The sequence below is a fragment of the Anas platyrhynchos genome, chromosome 2 (assembly GCF_047663525.1).
Source record: "Anas platyrhynchos isolate ZD024472 breed Pekin duck chromosome 2, IASCAAS_PekinDuck_T2T, whole genome shotgun sequence".
Classification (NCBI taxonomy): Eukaryota; Metazoa; Chordata; class Aves; order Anseriformes; family Anatidae; genus Anas; species Anas platyrhynchos.
In genome coordinates this window covers 77,660,658-77,673,501 of record NC_092588.1, presented here as the reverse complement: position 1 = coordinate 77,673,501, position 12,844 = coordinate 77,660,658, and the positions used below count along the sequence as shown (strand labels likewise).

The following is a 12,844-nucleotide window of genomic DNA, read 5'->3' as shown; positions in this document are numbered from 1 at the left end:
ATGTAAACACAACACTGGCCAAAAGTTGTAACAGACTGTGCTTTTTTACCTTTGCTGTTTCTGGATTTGCTGAAGTCCGTGATATATGAAAGAGAACCAGGCACTGCAGGCCAGGGCTCCTCAAGCTGAAAATGGCCTGTTTCTTCTCCACAAAGGTGTTCATTATGAGTGAGCGGCATGAAAATTATTGCTCAGACTCCCTGGGCTCATGTCACATCAGTGAGGGTTTGCATTTTGACGCATCTGACACATGGGTAATAGATGGATGATTTTACATGATTTTCTTTGCTTTATTTTCTTGGTTAACTTCATCTCCTATGCTGTACGACTCATTTGCATCTGGGTCTGTTTTAGGACGGACTGAAGTGTGACACGCTGCATCTTTTTCATGTACATGAGCCAGGCCCATCCTGATCTTACTTTTGATGCTGATTGTGAAGAAACATCTCCAGGCCAGCAGTCTGGGCTTGAAGACCCTCAGAGCGAGCAGCATACAGCCGGGATGTTTCGTTTCCCTCTGGGAGATGTGGGTTCACTGGTGGGGCACACTGGCATCCTTCTCAGAAGGGGTGGTCAGGGATTGGGATGGGTTGCCCAGGGAGGTGGTGGGGTTACTGTCCATGGAGGTGTTCAAGGAGAGGCTGGACGTGGTGCTTGGGGACACGGTTTAGTGGTGACATTGGTGGTAGGGGATGGTTGCACCAGGTGATCTTGGAGGGCTTTTCTAACCTCAATGGCTCTGTGATTCACCGTCGGACCTTTCTGTCAGGCATACCTACAGAAGACAGAACAACGCAGTTCAAGTAGTTAAACTCCACATCAGGCCACAACACCCAGACCCCAACTCTCTGAAGACAACCCCAAGAACGCATTTCCCCTCCGTGAAGCTCCCCCCGCACCCTCATTCCCGCACCATCCCCCCCCCCACACCGACCTCACGGGGCCGCCGGGCGCCGCCCCCGGCTGCTGGGGGGCAGGGGCGGCGCTGCGGGGCCCGCTCCCCGCCCACAGCCCCGGCTGCGGCTTCCGCCCGCCGCCGCCGCCGCCGCCATCGCCTCGGCTGCCGGCCCCAAGCCCCGGCCCCATCCCCGGCCCCGGCTCCTCCCGGCCGTGCAGGGCGCGCGTGCGCGGCGGCGGCGCAGGAGTTGGGACGTTCAAAATGGCCGCCGCGGCCGAGCCCCAGCTGCTGCGGGCGCCCGAGTAAGGGGGCGGCGGGGGGGGGGGAGGAGGAGGGAGGGGAGGAAGAAGAAGAAGAAGGGGACGGGGGTGAGGGGAGCGCTGGTGGATGGAGGAGGGAGAAGGGAGAAGGGAGGCGGCGTGGAGGGAGAGGGGTTGCTAAGAGGCGGCCGGCGGGGCACGGCGACCGCGAGGAGGAGGAGAAGGAGGAAGAGGAGGAGGAGGAGAGGGAGGAAGGCGCGGGGCCGGCACCGCGTGGGCCGCGGGCTCGGAGGGCGCTGAGGCGAGCCTTCCTCCCGCCTCGGCCTGCCCTCCTCCTCCTCCTCCTCGTGTGGCCCCACGAGGTGCTTCCGTGCCTGGTTTCTGCCCTCTGAGGATTTTATTTTTTTTTAATGTTTTTATTTTTTTTTCCCCGGTTAATTCCGGGAGTAAAGGACGCGAGTGTAGGGGTGTAAAACAAAAAATAAAAACAAGGGCGCTCGGAGAGGCAAAGCGAGGAAATGAGGCGGTGAGAGGGAGCCCGAAGGTAGGAAAAATGGGCGCCGCCTCCTCGCAGAGCTTCCTGAACTCCCTCTGGTGCCGGGGCTGTCACACGAATAAGTCCTGACCCCTCTCAGTTTGAAGCTTCTGGCCCCAAAATGTGCAGCTACCTCTCTGCCTCCTGCTTTGTGAGGTGTCCCTAAAAGCTTTCCCAGCTCCGAGCTGTTCACATGCAGTGAAAGTTTGTGCGTGTTCCCACGGCACTGCTTGAGGGAAATCCTGCATGTGAACTGACCGAAATACCTCACGCTGACAGAACTTACCAATAATTGAGTGTTTAGGCGCAAAAGCGAAGAAAACGGGCGGTCATATTAGCAATCTGGTGGCCAGAGATGCTGCCGTGGGGGTGCACCCCGTCTGGGGCCTCTGCTACCAGCTGGCTTTTGCAGAAAGTGAGGCAAAGATCTTACATAACGCGGTGATACATTTGATTAAAAAAAACTTCCTCCTGGCTTTTGGTGTCACCTTATCTGGAGCAGCTTGAACAGATTGTTTTTTTTGTTGCTGTTCCTTAATATTTCTATAATGTACTGGAAGGACATCAGTGTGTTAACGGGGTACTCTCACAACTTCCTGTAGCCAGCTTAAAGAAATCCTAAAAGATGCACGGTTACCTCGGTACTCCCCTTGCCACCTTTCTCTTCCCTTTTGCTAACTCATTGCACTGATGCTATGTGGATTGCAAATCCAAACTGAGAAAGTTTTAAATTTAACCCTTTTTTCTTTTTTTGGTATTTTTTTGTGCCTAATGTGACATTGAATGAACTCATCACGCAGTTTGTCCTCTTTCTTTTGGATATTCTCTTGTCACAACGGTGTCAAGTGACAGGAGGGGGCAGTTAAGAGGAATACCCTGCTTTGCAGTAAGCAGTAGTAGTGGTGGAGATATAAAAGAGAAAACATACAGTGTTCAGACTTAAGTTTCTATTGGAAACTCCAGTATTTTTTTTATCTCCCAGTCCGTCCCCTTGGAAAGTGAAGGAGAACACTTCAGAGCAATAAAGGGTTAATGGTCTTAGCAAATTATTTTGGTGAATATCGCCAAAAAGTTGGGTTTGTTTTCCAGTACTTGAATTTGCACCAACTCAGGTAGGAGAGAATCCTGTACTGTGCTGTTTATGCATCCTGTTCTTAGTTAGGAAAACACTGATCTCATTTATAGTGAGGTGCTGTCCTTTAGATGTCTTAGAATATTTCTGATACACTTAAACTACTGGATTGCTGGGCATACGACCCTAGCGGAGTTCAGAGGATGTCTGTACCTTTCTGTGCATATCCCACCACTGCTCCAGGCCATCGTGGTCAGAGAACTTCTTGTCTGTGAGTGAGCCTGAGAAAGATCTGTATTTAAATGACTGAAGTGTTGGTAAATTCCAAAACTAGTGCAGGTGGGGTGAGTTTGTGGAAAGGTTAATTTAGCTGGCACCTGTGCTGTGATTTGGCCATAGATTTCAGAAGGCAAATATCCATTGTAGCAGAGCTGATAACTTAATTGATGTTCTGAAGAAGGTATTTGCTAAACACTGTGCAAGTCTATTGATAATCCAGTTTTGGCTTCTAAGGAAGGTAACACATGGAATGCCTGACATGTCAGGGCTGGATAATGTAACTTTTGAAGGTGTTGTACTAATTAAATTGCACATTGCTTTTACTAGCTAATTGAATTGAGGTTTTTTTAGACACTACCATTCTAATTTTAATAACCTGCTGTATACTTATTTTCTATTTTTTTTGTCCAATGCCATCCTGCAGGTCTAAAGATAACTGCTTTTTTTTTCCTCATGAAGCCGATAGTCTTCTATATACGGTTGGAAGGCTTTTCTGAAATTAAACTTCCTTAATTTCTTCTGTCCTTGATAGTGTTCCCTGCTTTACAAATATAAATAGATCATAAAAACAGTTTTTTATTTTCCGACAGGTGCATACACATACAGAAAGGAGTAACAAGAGAATCAGTCTGCCCTGCCTGAAGTTTTGCACAATGGTTTACTTAGGTGGTCAGAATCATCCCTTGGTATAAGTTTTGATCTTGGAAGCAAAACCGTGGCCTGCCATTTGAAAGTACTTTTAAAAGGCATAGCTTGAGTTAGGCATGTGAGTAGAGCAGCAAATAAGAAAGATGATTTGCTGTACCTTCTTTCTGTGGTGTTTTTTGTTTTGTTTTGTTTTTTCAGTCAGCTGTCTGTTCATGATGAATCTGCTGTTATAACCTCGTTACAATGGCTGTATGCTTTTAATTCTCTCAAAAGCAGATAAAACCTACTTCTATCATAAAAGGCTAGCAAAGTAACATGAGATAAAGTAAAGGACTTAAGTGAGTTGCTAATACTAATCTGTATTTATTTTTGCAGGGCTGAGGATACTAATGTGTCGGAGAAAAGTACAAATGAAGAAAATGGGGAAGTATCGGAGGCAGACCAACCTCAGAACAAGCACAACCGACACAAAAAAAAGAAACACAAACATCGAAGTAAACACAAGAAACATAAACATTCTTCAGAAGAAGATAAGGACAAAAAACACAAACACAGACACAAACATAAGAAACATAAACGGAAAGAGGTAGCCGATGCCTCTGACAAAGAAGATGGACCAGCTAAAAGAACTAAAATTGATTTTCTAGCTCCTCTGGAAGACTTGGAGAAACAAAGAGCATTATTGAAAGCTGAACTTGAAAATGAATTAATGGAAGGAAAAGTCCAGTCTGGTATGGGATTAATATTACAAGGTTATGAGTCAGGATCTGAAGAAGAGGGGGAAATTAATGAAAAAGCGCGGAATGGGACGAGGCCTGCAACAAAGTCAAGCACCAAGGGGAAACTAGAACCTGTGGAAAATAAAGCTAGTTCCAAGAAAGGAAATAAGAGTGAATCAAAAGAAAGGACTAGGCACAGGTCTGACAAAAAGAAAAGCAAGGTAGGAGTTGACGGAATCAAAGAGAAGACAACTAGAAGCAAGTCAAAAGAAAGGAGAAAATCCAAAAGCCCTTACAAAAGAAGTAAGTCTCAAGATCAGACAAGGAAATCAAGATCTCCGATGCTTAAAAGGCGATCTCAGGAGAAAAATAGGAAGTCTAAATCTCCCCCAGAAGACAGAAATAAGGCTGATGATAAAAGTAAATCAAGAGATCGCAGAAAGTCTCCGGTTGTAAATGAAAGCAAAAGTCGAGATCGTGGCAGAAAATCCAAATCTCCAATAGAACTCAGAAGCAAATCCAAAGATAGACGATCACGGTCCAAAGATAGAAAATCTAGGCGATCAGAGACTGACAAAGAAAAAAAGCCAATTAAATCTCCTTCTAAAGATGCTTCTTCAGGGAAAGAAAACAGGTCCCCTAGAAGACCTGGCCGAAGCCCAAAAGGAAGAAGCTTATCTCCCAAACCACGTGAAAAGTCGAGAAGAAGCAGATCCCCTCTCTTTAATGATCGTAGATCTAAACAGAGTAAATCCCCCTCTCGAACCCGGTCTCCAGGTAGAAGACTGAGGAGTAGATCAGTAGAAAGGAAAAGACGAGAATCAGAAAGGAGGCGTCTGTCTTCTCCCAGGTAACTTGAAGATGTCATGAACCGTTGCAAAAATGCCTTATGGGGTGAACTGTCTTCTAGTTTGGTGTTTCTCTTTTATTTTGAAAATAGTTATTAAAAGGGGAATCCGATTGTATGTTACAAGTTTCCTTTGTATGTGGTTCAGGTTTCAAAAATATTCCCCCCCCCAGACATGCAGACTCGGTGTTGGTTGTTAATATACCGAGTTACTTGCTGCTCACACCAGTACTGTGAGCAAGTTTTATAGTTCAGGTTTGGCCTTTTATCACTCTGTTCCATTCAGATTTGAATTTCCAATTTGTGTTTTAGTTAATAGGTTTGTTTTCAGGAATTCCTGAGAAGAGAGCTCTCTCTCTTCCCTCTACTCTTAAATGTCAGTGGTGACTGACAGTGGGTAATTAACACCACCACACCCCCCCCAAAGTAGACATACTGTCAGCACGATGTAAACAAATCTTTAGTATCAAGATGTCCTTCTTAGTTGTTTTTTTCTTAAGTATTTTGTCACTCGTTTGCTATAGGTACAGTAGCGTTTCTCTGTATTGATCTGTGTTACTGCTGAGACTGAGCTCATGTATCATTGCTGTATTCTGCATACACCCAACTGAGGGAGGACAGGCAGAAACCTTTTTAGTGCACGTTTAGCATTTGTTTTAAAAGGTGGTTTAGCCTCTGAAAAGAAGTTACCTTGAGATCTGGTGTAAACCATCAGGTAATAATTCCTAGTATCTCCGTCTCTGAAGCCAACACGGCCTGGATGGTAAGTTTCCAGAGAACAACAAAAATGTATATTCTTCTGGAAGATAACTCGTTAAATGCAAAAACAATTCAGCAGGCAAAAGCGTTCAGCATCGCTTTTGGATGATGAATAAGTTTTAAATAGTTATAAACTTTTTAACATGGATTTTAGCTTCACACATTCAGAGAACTAAGAAGTATGAACTCACACCTTGGAACCGCTCAGATATAACTTGGTAATTAGCATCACGTAAGTGTGAAAGTCATTCTGCCTGCATCACCAGGGTTACTCTAGTTTCAAGTATGGGTGTCTTCCACAGGCACGGTTACCAGCTTGCTTTGGCTGTGCTGTTGATAAGCAATAGTGCAGGTGCTTTGGAGAATGGCCCTAGTGGTGTTAACCAGATTGAATGAGTATTGTAAATGCAACCAGTTTATCTGACTGCTTCTCGGTGAATGGGCATGCCGTTAAGCTTCTTTGATGTGGTATTTGTCTGTCTTAGCGTTTTACATCTTTCACTTTTCATTTCTAATGACAGCTGGCAGTGTAGCCAGTTTGAATTAGTTGTCTCAACACTGCTTCAAGTGATGCATGTGTCTAGAATTGTGCTGTCAAGTTTATAGAAAGGTAACTTTGGTAATGCTGTCATGAGTAGGGGACTACTGAGAAATACATGTACTTTCTGCTGGAAGTATTTGCAAATCATCAGGAGATGTTTTTGCGGAAAGTCTTGAGCCAACACTTCTATGTTGGAGTATTAACTACCTGTAACTACACAGGCTGCCAGAGAAATTCATCTTTGACAAGCATTTCTAACCACAGATTGCCAGTAACTTTATTTTTCCTGTTTGTTTCCAGCGTTCTAGTCATGTAAGATGCTTAGTTCTATGACTGAAATTCTTTTTCTTACAGATATTTTGATATTTTGGCAGTACAACCACTTTGTTAATTAGGAAGCCTAGAACTGTCAGTTTATCCTCTGATTATTATTTTTTGGTAATACTGTTCACAAGAACACAGCCTAAATTAAATGGGATAAAGAGATCAATCAGCCTGCTCCATCGTTGGATTCTTGCAGAAACTGGCAGAACTTCTGTATGCCCTTAACTTTTTGTGTCTCACCATTCACTCCTATGCATCAGTTCTATATATGTGTCCCTTACACATAGCTAGGGTATTTGAACCTGAAATAATAGTTGCAAAAAATAAAAAATCATTACAGAATGGGTAGAATTAATCTTTCAGACCCGAGAGACTTTGTTCGTTGATGGCGTACAGCAATAACTTGTCCTGATTCAATTTAAAAGAAAATTAAACGAAATAGAATAGCAATGGTTTATTTGAACAATGGCATAGAAATATTTCCAAGAGTTTATGTTGCAGCCTTGTCAGAATAGCTGTCAAATACTTTTTTAGCATTCATTCTTTACAATTTTGGGTCAAGGAATACAATTAAGCTTTTAAATATAGTTGGCTCATCAAGGATGTTTTTCTTTCTTAAATAATTGTGCGTCTATGTAGACAAGAATGAACAAATTTTGAACAGTACATGGCGTCAAACTTCTTTAAATTTGAGAAGGGTTAAGTGAGAATTGTAGTTTCCAGCTGCTGTACTAGAACGTGTGAAATGCTGAAACAGTCCAGTTCTAGTGCCCAAATTGAGGAAGACGTGGAAGTCATTGCTGTGGAGTAGCTTTGTGCTAAATTTAAACTGTATTGTGAAGTTTCTGAGAATTTCAATAATTAGTTTTTGGATTTTCTTTGCTGCTTAAATACAGCTTCTGATAAACATGAGAACAGGCCACTATTTAAGTAAGACCCAAATACGAGCTCTGTTTTAAAACCTTTCTCAGCTTTGTCATAGCAATTGGGCTTTGTTTCCAGAATTGTCCTAAACTAGACCTGTGTATGGGCAAGTATTTCCCAGCGTGGGAAGAAACCTGCAAGGAGGGCAGCCAGCTCTGCAATGCATTTTTATCCATTTTCTGCCCTCAGAAGCCTGTCTGGTGGACCCTCAGCTGCAGTGAGATACGTAAAGCGAGCTTTTAGAAGGAATTGCAGGTTTGTTTTTTTCACTTTGCTCCTAATTTTACTACTGTTCTCTCTCTTTACTTTTAGAACGCGGACCAGAGATGATATTTTGTCCAGACGTGAAAGATCAAAAGATATCAGCCCACCCAGCAGATGGTCTCCATCCAGAAGAAGGTCTCGGTCACCCATTAGAAGGAGGTCTCGGTCACCTCTTCGGCGTAGCCGATCACCAAGAAGGCGGAGTAGGTCTCCTCGGAGGAGGTAAAGATACCACAGTTCCATTTTGTTTCTTAAAATGGGAATTAAAAAACACTGAGCATCTCCTGAGAAGAAAAAAGATTTATGCATTTTCAGTCCACATTTATGTCCTAGCGTAGTTGAATTAATTTTGTGCTCCACAAATTGATTTGTTACTTGGAGTTGCTGTGTATCTTTGTTTCTTGAATTGATTTTCCTCCCTTTCTTTTAAAAATCAAGAAAACAAAACCAAAAAAATAACCCTCTTACTGTTACTAGGGATAGAGGCCGAAGAAGTAGATCTCGCCTTCGAAGGAGGTCCAGGTCACGTGGTGGCCATAGACGAAGGAGTAGAAGCAAAGTTAAAGAAGACAAATTTAAAGGTAGTCTTTCTGAGGGTATGAAAGTTGAACAGGAATCTTCATCGGATGAAAAGTAAGTTTTAAGATCTAACTTAAGCTTCTTATCTGAAAATACAGATCTCATTACATGGAGAATGAATTGATGTTTTTATTTCATGCTGTAGTCTCTGGCTTGTCACCTAAAACCTTAATCATATGTTTTAGTACTTATAATCTTGTCAAATGACTGAGATGCCCTAGAGTATCAAAATCTGTTGTCTAGTGGGCAGGCCAGAGGGAATGATACGTGGTTTGGTTGCTAAATTCAACTTGATTAATATCTTGTGAAAATCATTTGGTCTGTGTGTATCTCAGCTTATTGCTTGAAAAACTGTTAACAGCTGAAAGGATTGCCACTAGCAAATTGTTTTTGTACTCACTAAATACCTAATTAATCCAACTGAATAAGAATATGCATTCATAACAATCAGGTTTGCAGTTACAAATAAAATACTGAGTCCCAGTGAGATAACAAAAGGCACCTTTTCTCAGTAAGGAGATGTATTAAATCCTAGTGTGTGAGGTTACACCTTTGCTTTCTGAGTTAGCTGAATAGCCTTTGTTTAATATTTTATCGTGTGTTTTCTACACTAAAAACTGCATTTGATAAAATTCAGTATGTAATCTTATCTTTATAATGTTATATAAAAAGTAATTATATTTTTATAGTCTTGAAGATTTTGATTTGGAAGAAGAAGATGAAGAAGCAGAGATAAGACAAAGAAGGTTACAGCGGGAAGCAATTGTTCAGGTATGTGGTTGTATTATCACGTGGGTTCCCCCTTCATGAAAGTAAATAATGTATTTAGTTGTACATGTGAATTTATTCCCATGAAGGTCTTGCTCCTTGTAAGAAGGTGGCAGTAGTAACAGGTATGACGATGTTGAGTCCCCTGAAAGGGAGCTGAGGCCAAGCCAAGGGGTTGTAATTCTAAACCACAAGTTGGGTGTCTTTTTTTTTTTTTTTTAAGGATGGGATTTAGCACATGGTTAGAATGCAGTAGGCAAAATGCTTTAGCATATTTATTTGTAAAAATATTGCTCATAATTAGTGCTGTTTAAAATAAGGTCTATGTTACAATAGTCACATTTTGAGTTTTATGCAATGCTCATTGTAAAAATTCTTTAGAACTATGATTATTTTTTTTCTTAAGGACTCTCTTTCACTCTGTGTGCCGAAGTGGTTTCAGAATAAATCTGGAAGCATTGACTTTTTGTCAAGCCCAAGGAAATCCGTTGATTTTCACTAAATTCAACTTTTACAGAAATATAAAAGCCTGAAAAGACAACTTTTTAGCTTGATTTTTTGGCTTCAGCAGTAGTGCATTTAGCAGAATGAGTTTTCACAAACTGTATCCAGTTCTACAAATCTGTTGCCGTTAGAGATGTAGGTGATTATGAAAGCTTAACTTTAGCACAAAGCGTTCAGAATGAACATAAAAAATAATTGTGATAAACTGTGATGCTGAGATTAATAATTCTGTTTGTTTAGAAATACAAGGGCCAGGGCCAGCCAGAAGACAGTAATATATCTGTGCCATCTGAACCAAGCAGTCCTCAAAGTAGTACGCGTAGTCGCTCAAATTCGCCAGATGACATCCTAGAAAGGGTAGCTGCTGATGTTAAAGAGTACGAACGGGAAAACGTGGACACGTTTGAGGCATCAGTGAAAGCCAAGCACAACCTCATGACGGTTGAACAGAACAATGGTAAGAATCTGAAATACCGCTGTATAAAACTGTGTGTGAATGCTCAGCTCATAAGCAGAATGCTGCAAAAGAGCCATCGCTTGGTTTCTTTTTACACCTTCATAGAATTCAGCCTGTAGTGTTTGGAAAAACTGCCTTTTTTTTTGTCCTTTGAAATGGGATTGCTGTAAATCTTCCAAGCAGTCAAAGGTGTGTCTCTAGTTGCCACACAAATATACTTGGGCTAGTTTAACTACTCAGGTAATGGCAGCATTATGCTGTTTAACCTGCAAAACCCTTCAGGAGATAGTTGGACAGTTTAGCTTGCATTTTGTATCATGTACTAGATACATCTTTGGGAAATAAATAAGCTGTGTCCTAGTGGATGGTGCCTTGCAGTAGTAAAGCTGCATTTCTCTGGGACTGGTATCATGACAAACTGCTCTGTAGTTTGTCCTGGTGTTCCCTTGAGCAGTATGTTTTCAGATTATTCTTGTGCAGTGGAGGTGGAAGGAACCATACTAAGCACCTTCCCTCTGTTAAGCATAGCACAAGTTGAAACTGAGTCTTTTCTATGTGTACAGTCAATAGTACCTTGTTCCTTTTTTTATGAGATATATGTTTTCTCATTTTGTCCACTAATGTACAGGGAAATACAGCTGTTAACTACACAGACATTTTTAAGATACAAGAGATTTTTTTTAAAAAACTGATCGAATACGCACATGATGTCAAGGATTTCTTTTATGTTGGTAGGATTCTGGATCAGGGGTGGCTATAACAACAGCAGGAAACAGTGGATCATCTGTTTTTTGTCAGAGCTATTTTTGATTTATATCCTGCCCTCCTATAGAGGCATGATAGTAAGTCGCTAAGGAACTAGTTAGTAACTCATTGTAGCCCAGTGAAAACATCAGCAACTCAAACGAAGAAAACTTAAGGCAGTTGCTGGAAGGATCTACACCTGGAAACAATGGTGTCAGCATGATGGATGAGCAATTGTGATGCTTTCAGATTTCAGTCCAGATACTTTGTAGGAAAGTCTGTAGGCATTATGAGAACTGAAGAATACCGAGGTAAAGGGTTTATTTTTCTCCATTGCTTGATATCCTAAACGGAGTATGTGTAATTCACTATGGTCTTGAAGGAATGCTATCATAATTTGTGTTGCAAAATAGTTTGAAGGTTATTTACATTCACTAATGTGTGCTTAATTTGTATTTCTTTGTTTTTATCTTGTCAACCAAGTAAAATGTCTTTGGGACTTTAAAGATGATTAAAAGGTGAGAAAGGGATAATCTTGCCCACATTAAGATTCTCTTATGTTTCTCTCTTAAACATAATTAACTTTGTCCTTAACTGTAAGCTACATGAGATCCTTTTTGACATGGTTGAAGAAAGCACTAACCGAAGAAAGGATTTCTGGGCTTTTCAACTTTTACTAAAATACTTTGTGATTAGCAGAAACCCCTGAACTTGTGTATTAAAAACATGTCAATTTTTTAATACATATACACACTGTCCTTGTCTGTAGGGATCATGTACAGTATTTATTCTTTCTTTCTTTCTGTTATGTGAGTTGCTTGAAAGCTGTCATACTTAATTTTTCAAGGAGGTGTAAATTTTTTGAGTGCTTTGAAGAACTTAACCAATCTGAGTTTTGTATTTCTAGGATATAAAATGGTATTTGTTAGTAAAGCCACTTGTTTGCCACCATATCGATTTTGAGATTATATTGTAAGAATATCAAGTCAAAAATTGTATTGGTAACAATTATAAGTTTGTCATCTCTTTCATGTTGAGTAACCTAAATTTCCTTTTAAGGTTCAGCTCAGAAGAAACTGCTAGCTCCTGATATGTTCACAGAATCAGATGATATGTTTGCTGCATACTTTGATGTAGGTAATTCTTGGAGATGAAATGTATCGTTTTTTCCCTGCTTGATTTTTGTTGAGGAGTTGCTGTTGCTTGAGGTTTGTGGGAATGCTGATTTGTACAAGCACGTGTAACTGAGTGGATAATGTGTTCTTTTGATCAGCTGAGGCAGACAAAGTGGTTGTTAGTTAATATTTCAGTGGGGGGTGGAAAAAAAACACACACACAAAAAACCTGCTGAAATTAAGAGGATTTTTGCCAGAATAAACAGGGATATAATCTGCTGTTTAAATGGGGCCTATGATTGCACACAGTAACAAACTTATTTATACATTACTCTTTTATGTTCATGTTAGCATGCTGCAGTGTTCTTTCTTCAGGGAAGTGTATTTTTTGCAGAGATTTGTGTAGATTTGATTAGAAAGTGTCTGTGTAGTGTGTTTTGATTTGCTAATGATGCTGTACTCTGTTGGAGTAATGTAGTGGCTTGTTCTTGGATGAAGAGTTGCATTTCCTGTTTTTACTTTTTGCACTATTCCAGCAGCTTTTCTGTAAATGTGCTGAAGTGGCATGCAAATCTTGCCAGTCCAGCGAATAGTTTTGATACTAGTT

At 41.1% G+C, this 12,844-nt stretch overlaps 1 protein-coding gene across 3 annotated transcripts in view; it reads left to right on the top strand.

Annotated features, from left to right (window-relative positions):
• The first annotated feature begins 1,041 nt into the window (after positions 1–1,041).
• The window catches only part of PRP4K (pre-mRNA processing factor kinase PRP4K), a 25,685-nt gene continuing 13,882 nt past the window's right edge, over positions 1,042–12,844 (top strand). For 2 of the 3 annotated variants that reach the window (XR_011807719.1, XM_072034977.1), the window contains exons 1-7: positions 1,042–1,200; positions 4,068–5,261; positions 8,119–8,292; positions 8,548–8,703; positions 9,339–9,420; positions 10,162–10,378; positions 12,182–12,255. Coding sequence is in view for 1 of the 3 variants with exons in the window: in XM_072034977.1 (XP_071891078.1) it covers positions 1,160–1,200; positions 4,068–5,261; positions 8,119–8,292; positions 8,548–8,703; positions 9,339–9,420; positions 10,162–10,378; positions 12,182–12,255 (1,938 nt within the window). In the remaining 2 variants the exon portion in view is untranslated. Of the gene's footprint in view, positions 1,201–3,171; positions 3,283–3,634; positions 3,811–4,067; positions 5,262–8,118; positions 8,293–8,547; positions 8,704–9,338; positions 9,421–10,161; positions 10,379–12,181; positions 12,256–12,844 lie in introns of those variants that run through there. The other variant, XR_011807720.1, reaches the window with a different exon arrangement.